The sequence below is a fragment of the Aspergillus bombycis genome (assembly GCF_001792695.1).
Source record: "Aspergillus bombycis strain NRRL26010 chromosome Unknown contig00259, whole genome shotgun sequence".
In the NCBI taxonomy this organism is placed as follows: domain Eukaryota; kingdom Fungi; phylum Ascomycota; class Eurotiomycetes; order Eurotiales; family Aspergillaceae; genus Aspergillus; species Aspergillus bombycis.
The window spans coordinates 1,434-8,775 of NW_019170261.1; the positions used below are offsets into that span (position 1 = coordinate 1,434).

Genomic DNA, 7,342 nt, shown 5'->3' on the forward strand with positions numbered 1-7,342 from the left:
ATTAAAGGCGCTGAGCAAGCTATAAATAGTGTAATACTATTTAAGCATCAGCTTGAGCAGTATAAGACTTTACATAAAAGACAGTCTAAAAAGCGAAAGCGCTCTACTAAGCAGATTACTTTTGAAGGGGGTACGTCAGTATCTAACACCCGAATCTATATAGAGCGCAGAGCTCAGGCAGATAAAGCTATTCAGAGAGACGGAACTCAGCCTGCTGAATCGGGACCTAGACGCGCACCCCCTAGATATTCTAGCTGTAATATACAGGACCATAAAATTACAAACTACCCGAATCGATAGAACTACTCATCTTAATATAGAAGTCTGAATTCATGGTATTTTAATCGTTTTAATTTTTCATATTACGGGTGGTGCGCAGCTCGGTTGCGTGCGCAGCTCGTTTACCGATTACGTTATCTACTACTGTAAATAAGAAATAGATATCTTATCTAGTTCAGTACAGAGATAAGCTAAAATCCCGCTTCTTTTACCGCTACAACTATCAACGCGCTAAATACAAGGATCCTAAACTTCTATATAGATAGTTTAAGCGCCTATAAATTGCTATAATAATCATGATCTCTTGGTCATTGCAAATGACTATATCCTCGTGCAGCCCTATCGGACCAAGGTCATCACTCTGGGGGTCGGCCAGCGCACCGACGTCAGTCACAGATACGGGCTCGTCGACCGATCTCGTCTGGATGCGCCCCGATATCGATTTGGTCTGCCTGCAGAACACAGCTACGACCTCTACGGCACGCGCTATCATTGCTTACGAAGCCGTCAACCAGACTAGTTCAGCCTTGATGCCCAACACAACCGGCCACTCCTGGTCGAGCAACAATTGTCGCAATGACCCCCTCAACCGCACAATTCCCTACTACCCTCTCACCCCTACCGACCCCACTACCACGCAAACTATTACCATCAGTGTCGGCTATAATGCTACCGGCGTTATCGTCATGTTCATGGATGATTCTTCCTTCCGTGCAGATTATAACAATCCCACCCTCCTCGCCACCAAGCAAGGCAACCTCACCTTCCCCACCGACCGCAATGTGTATAACTTTGGCACCAACACTACCGTTCGGCTCATCTTCAATAATACCTACGCTACAGTCCATCCGATGTACCTTCACGGCCACAGCTTTTGGGTTCTTGCCGAAAGCCAAGGAACGTGGGATGGCCACATCACCAATCCGTCCAACCCCCTCCGCCGCGACACTCATATCCTACAGCCCGGGGCGGCTGATCATCCTGCGTACGTGGTACTGGAATGGCGGCAGGATAACCCGGGAATCTGGCCCTTGCACTGCCATATGTCAATTCATTCGAGTGCCGGGATGGTTATTTTGGTCATGGTAAGGTCCTATTCACTGCTTTTCCTTCTTCTTTTCTTGTAAACTTCTTCTTGATGGGACAAATATTTGATTGAGGCTAGTATCTCCTCCCACTGCTCTCATTCCTCGGCGGGTATACAAATGCATCTTCAAGTGACTGTTGCTAACGAGAACTTGGTGGGTTGAGGACTTTAGGAACAGCCGAATCTTATCGAGAAGGATATAGAAATTCTGATAGTCATGAAGCAGACGTGCTATGACTGGGACAGGTTTAGTCATCATGATTTCGTGGATCAGATTGATTCGGGGGTGTAGTAGCTCGCCAGAACGTGAAATTTTACTTCTGGGGGAAGGTGTGTCACACTATTACGGTATCGTATGGATCGTTGTCGGACAAAAGTCGGGCACAACATGAAGTACTACTATGAGTAGTGGGTAGTAGTAAACGACCTGCACCGGGGAGAGGACCCTGTCATGTCCGGGCCGCGTTTCATTAGCTACCATTCGCAGCCCGCGCGGCCCACAGAACCAATTTCCCTCTGCTAGGGGCGGTCAGAACTAGAAGAGGGCATGTGGATCCCTTGGTTCTAGGGCGCTATTTGTGCTGAACCTAGGATGCCCGATGTGAAATACGGAGTAGTTCACGGGACGACGGACCCTGGCCTAGTGCTTATTGTGGCGGCCACATCTGTGCCTTAGCCGATCAGTCAACCCTAACGACTAGTGATATGCTTAGCCCGCATGCTAGTCTGGAACGTAACCTCCGGATCTGCCCAGGCATGGAAAAGACAGGCCGTCATGTGGCCGACACCGCCGCACCCGGGACTTTTCCCACCTCCTCGCCGGTTTTCTGTATCAACTGTTCTGTTCTCAGTGTCTCCTAGTCCACCGCTTCTCTACTCCTGTATCCCGAACGCAATGGCTCTTCTCGTCATTGCAACTATTCTGCTTATCTTCGTCAGTCCTCCCCTCTATCTCCCCGGAGACTATGCAAGCAAATCTAAACTTGGATATTAGTATCTTACCACCCTCGTTATCTATAATCTCTCTCTCCATCCTCTCGCCAGCTATCCCGGCCCTATCCTCTGGTGTATATTCTGCTTCCCCTTTCTCCTCGCCAACATTGGCGGCTAACTTCCTCATCGTATTCACGACTTCCATGCCTACTATGGTGACGTTGTCCGCGTCGCACCAGATGAACTCTCCTTCGTGGTCCCCCGCGCCTGGCGGGACATCTATATCTCAGATCGTGAATTCGTCCGCCCGCGCTAATACAAGGACCAACCCCCCGGCAAAACGGCACCAAATCTAATTGTATGCTCGGAGACTGACTATATCTACCTTTGTAAGAATCTGGCACCCGGCTTTTCGGAGAAATTCGCTGCGCTCCAGGAGCCAATTGTTCACAAATACATCGATATCCTGTTTGCTAAACTGGACGCAAATATTACGAGTAGTGGGGGTGATAGTGCTATCAAAGGTGCCTATATAGATCTTGTGGAGTGGATCAATTACCTTGTCTTCGACATAATAGATGATCTCACCTGGGGTGGCTCGTTCAGATGTCTCGAGGGTCTGCGGTACCATCCCTGGGTGCAGACAGTGAGCCAGTTCAAAGCTGCCATTATTGTTGGCTCGATAAAATTCTCTCCTCTGCTTTATCGTTTCCTCATGGCCATCACCCCAGCAGAGGCACTAAAGCCGGTCATGGAGATGTGGAAGGTCACGGAGGAAAAGGTGGCGGCGCGGGTGGCCACGAGTACTCCTAGTACTACCACGCGACCAGACTTCGTGGGAACAATGATAGCATCGCGCGCCATGACGCAGGAGGAGATGGAAGTGAACTCGATGCTGATCGTCGCGGCAGGGAGTGAATCAATTACCACTGTCATCACGGGCGCCATCAATTATCTTCTGCAGGAGAGGGACCAGAGGACGCTCCGGAAATTGGTCGACCTGCTCCACAACACCTTCCCCACCGAACAGGACATTACAGCTACCCGGCTGAAATCTGCTCTATACCTCGACGCAGTCTTAATGGAAGGGATGCGCTTATGCCCGACGGCAGGTCCCGCGGGGAGGAGCCAGGGTAGCCGGGCAATTTGTGCCGGAAGGGATGATCATCTCGATCCCTCCGCTGGCTAGTTACCGCGTGCCCCGCAACTTCACTAGCCCGGGTGAGTTTGCCCCAAGACGGTGGCTGGGAGAGGAGGAGCGGTTTCGCGGCAATCTGAGTAGGCAGAAGGAAGCTTTCAATCTATTTTCGTTAGGGTCACATAATTGTCCGGGCCAGAATTTAGCTTGGATGGAGCTGCGGCTTAATCTGGCACGCTTGTTGTGGAGCTATGATCTAGCTGGGGTGGATGTGCCGGCGTGGGAGAAGCAAGGGATTTGGTGGTTCTGGGATAAGAAACCTCTTGTCGTAAGGGTTAGCAGGGCTCGTTAGGGTTGCTAGTAGTGGGGATCATTCGTGACAGCATTATTTGATATTATTAGAATGCATGTCAACAGTCCGGATTGGTGAAGAAGATAAGCGCCTAAGTTCTGTCACATTAGCGTTGAAAGTTTGTCCGCAGGAGGTTGTCGCTGTGGCACTCGCGAGGGTTGCGTCGACAACCACGACGGTGTCCGCCAGTCGCTTTAGTAACATCCTGATAATCCAACCCCAGTCTGCAATCGACCAGGACGATATCCGTCCGTATTCTCCACGGATATGCTGCCTTTGCCAGACGGATAGAGTACATGTACACGCTTCCTTCGACCGAGAGACAGTCTCCCCTCAAACAATCCAGATGCTTTTATTTCAATTCCGCCATATTCTTACCCTTCCCCGGAGATCCCCGGACGTCACTGTCTCGCGTCTCCAGAGCATCAGGCCGGAGGAGGCGGAGCAGCTCAACTGCTGGAATGCAGATGTCGACATCCGCCGTGAACAGCTTCTTGCCAACCGTCACACCGACGAACGATGTTGCCAAACCCGCTCCTCGCCTGCAATCTGCGCCTGAGACGGGAATCTAACTTATGGAGAGCTGGATGAGCTCGCTTCAATGATCGCCTCCAAGCTATTAACCTCTGCCGGTGGGTGCCCCGACCACTTCGTCTCCTTGCTTATGGAGAAGCCTTAGTGGACGACGGTTGCCATGCTCGCAATCATGAAGGCTGGTGGTAGGTTTGTCCTCTTGGACGCCTCCCAGTCTGTGGCGCGCCTGTCTGTGATGTGTCAAAGGACAAGACCACAAATTTTGCTCGCATCGGCCAAACACGTTGCCGTCGCAGAGGAACTGGGCGTTCCATTCCATGTGATACCACATGCCATAGCATCTCTTACAGCCCCGGTGCCGCCCGACAGGTCCCCAAGAATGCAGCCGGCGAGTGACGCGCATCATATCCTGTATGCCGGTTTCACATCAGGCTCCACGGGCGAGCCAAAAGGGGTTGTAATAGGTCATTCTGCCTTCTCGTACACCCAATCTGTGGCTGTCGAGGAATTGACCTACAATTCAGACGGTACCATACCCGAAATCAACATGACTGAAGATGGCCCAGCATAGGTTGGGAATTTGGACCCATATTCTCGCCAGGAAGCTGAGACCATTGCTTGGTGCGATGACAGCGATGTGTAAAGCTCCAGTGATGGTGGCATTTATGTCGCTTATACCAACCATGGCGATTATACCAAAGTCAAAGGTGTTGCATTTGGTGAAGGCACCTCCCTCTTTGCTGCTCGAGTTACACGAGCAGGCAATGGTGGACGTATCGAGCTGCGCTTGGACACCATGGTACGGCTATCGGAACCTGTTCTGTTCCCATCCCAGGAGGGTGGCATTCACGACCTGTTCTTCATTGTCGCTGGCGATAGTACTGAATATTTGTTTGGTTTCGATCAGTGGCAGTTTCGCCAATGCCTATTTGCTGACATTTGCTTGGTTCTGTCAGCCACTATAGCCAAATGGCTGCGGGATCGCGACCTTGATATTGGTGGGGCAGATGTGATCGCGTAATATGCCCAGGAAGCTAAAGGACTGAGCCAGCTTGTTGGCAGTTTCGTACCACTTGGCGCCATGCAGACCATTATCGGGGTCACCACGTAGATCGGTCTATCCACCGGAAATCTACTAGGTAGCAGACTGGTGGTTCTGGTCTGGTATCCTAGACCTTGTGGCGAAATCAGGGTCCAAAGTATCTATAACGATACTGTCAACCAGAATGTGACACATATCCATGCAGTCTCATGCATCACCATCACACCGCCACATTCTTTTCTTCATTTCCCCTCCCGCGAGAAGGCACTTAAGCATCGTCCATCGTCCGCGGTCAAGTATCCTCGATCAAGATCCAACTGATCGACCCACCCAATCCTACAACCCACCGGCTCCAAGCAATAGCCAAGATGACTCCGTCAACGCCATTTCACCTGAATAGCGACCTCTCTGCTGGCCCAGATCCACTCCGCAAACCGGCTCCCAACGCCCCACACGTCCTCGTTATCGGTGCTGGAGTCACGGGTCTAACGACTACCTGGCATCTTCTGGACACGGGCTATCACGTAACCATTATATCGAAGGAATGGGCCAGCTACGGTCGCACCCAGCGTCTTACATCCCAGGTGGCCGGCGCATTATGGGAGCTTCCGCCCACGCAATGCGGCGGGGTAAGACTTACCGACCAAGAGCTCACCGAAGCCGATCTGAAAACGGCGCAGCGATGGGCGCTGGAGAGTTATGTAATCTATGAGAAGCTGGCGGCGAACGCGGAGCTAGCGAGAGCGTTTGGGGTGCGGATGCCTCTGTGTGCTTCGTTCCACACGTATCATGTCCAGGATGATGAACCTACGCATGCCAAAATGGAGGTTGCAAGGAGGCTGGCCCCGGGACAGTTTCACTGGGGAATTGAGCTGGCGGGGAAATATGGGGTGGATGTGAGTTCGAATGGGGGGATGAAGGATGCATACGAGCATCCGGCGCCGGTGATCGATACCGACGTTGCGATGGCTTTCTTGATGCGGCTAGTTCGGAGTAAAGGGGCGAGGATGTACACGGACAGCATTGTGGGGGATCTGCGCGATCAAGAATCGCACCTGTTGACCACGTATCGTGCCGATGCGATTGTGAATGCGAGTGGACTTGGAGCTCGAGAGATTGCCTCGGACCCGAGGGCCCATTCGTTACGAGGAGGCATCTTGCGGGTGGTCAACGATGGATCGGACTTTCCGAAGATTGAGAGCTCTATTATCGTGGCGGCAGATGAGGACGCCGATGGGAAATACATCGACATTGCCTTCATCGTCCCGCGAAGTGACGATACATTGGTTCTTGGGTCCATCGAGCAAGCCCATGAGATGAATCTCGATCTCACGCCCAACTCACCAGTAATCCAGAGGATGCGCAAGCGATGCGAAGACCTCGTACCGGTTTTGAAGAATGCGCGACTAGATCCTCAATATCCATTCGCACAAGGGCTGCGACCTTATCGGAACTCCCAGATTCGGATCGAGCGCGAAGGAAGGAAGACGCTGGCTGGACAGGACAGTCGAATCATTCATTGCTATGGGCATGGTGGGGCCGGATGGTCGCTTGCCTTTGGGACCAGCAAGGCGTGTCTGGAGGTGGTGGAGGAGGTAGTGAGGAAGCACACATCTCGTCTTTAGCCTCGGCCAGCGGATCAAGGACCACTACCCAAGATGTTAATACGGTGAGTAGACATGGGTTCAGACCATCTACCCAAAGCCCGTCAAGTCTGCTCACACCTAACGACCTAGGCACCTGATAATGATTTACAAATTCCACCGTCTGGTGTATGGCCGACAGACTATGTCAGAAGATAGTGTGTCATGTTGTATGCCACCATGGAATAAAATTTTTCATTTTTTTTATTCCGGTAATAATTATAATAATTATTGCTAACGGTAAATACTTATATTATTTTTTATAAAGCAAAAAATTTATTATGATATTTGAGAATACCGTGGAAACCAAAATTATTAAAAATTTCTTTTCTGC

The 7,342-nt window shown here is 51.2% G+C and overlaps 4 protein-coding genes across 4 annotated transcripts; all 4 read left to right on the forward strand.

The window, feature by feature from the left end:
* Positions 1–704: 704 nt before the first annotated feature.
* Positions 705–1,406, forward strand: ABOM_012225 (multicopper oxidase; the record flags this gene model as incomplete). The annotated part of the gene is made up of 1 exon (XM_022539352.1): positions 705–1,406. The coding sequence occupies one exon, from the start codon at positions 705–707 to the stop codon at positions 1,404–1,406; it is 702 nt and encodes a 233-aa protein (XP_022382889.1).
* Positions 1,407–3,844: 2,438 nt separating this feature from the next.
* On the forward strand, positions 3,845–4,348 carry ABOM_012226 (uncharacterized protein; the record flags this gene model as incomplete). Its single annotated transcript, XM_022539353.1, has 1 exon — positions 3,845–4,348. One exon carries the CDS (start codon positions 3,845–3,847, stop codon positions 4,346–4,348), a length of 504 nt encoding a protein of 167 aa, XP_022382890.1.
* A 147-nt stretch (positions 4,349–4,495) lies between these two features.
* ABOM_012227 (uncharacterized protein) lies at positions 4,496–4,894 on the forward strand (the record flags this gene model as incomplete). Its single annotated transcript, XM_022539354.1, has 1 exon — positions 4,496–4,894. One exon carries the CDS (start codon positions 4,496–4,498, stop codon positions 4,892–4,894), a length of 399 nt encoding a protein of 132 aa, XP_022382891.1.
* Positions 4,895–5,733: 839 nt separating this feature from the next.
* Positions 5,734–6,990, forward strand: ABOM_012228 (FAD-dependent oxidoreductase; the record flags this gene model as incomplete). The annotated part of the gene is made up of 1 exon (XM_022539355.1): positions 5,734–6,990. The coding sequence occupies one exon, from the start codon at positions 5,734–5,736 to the stop codon at positions 6,988–6,990; it is 1,257 nt and encodes a 418-aa protein (XP_022382888.1).
* Between the last annotated feature and the right edge of the window lie 352 nt (positions 6,991–7,342).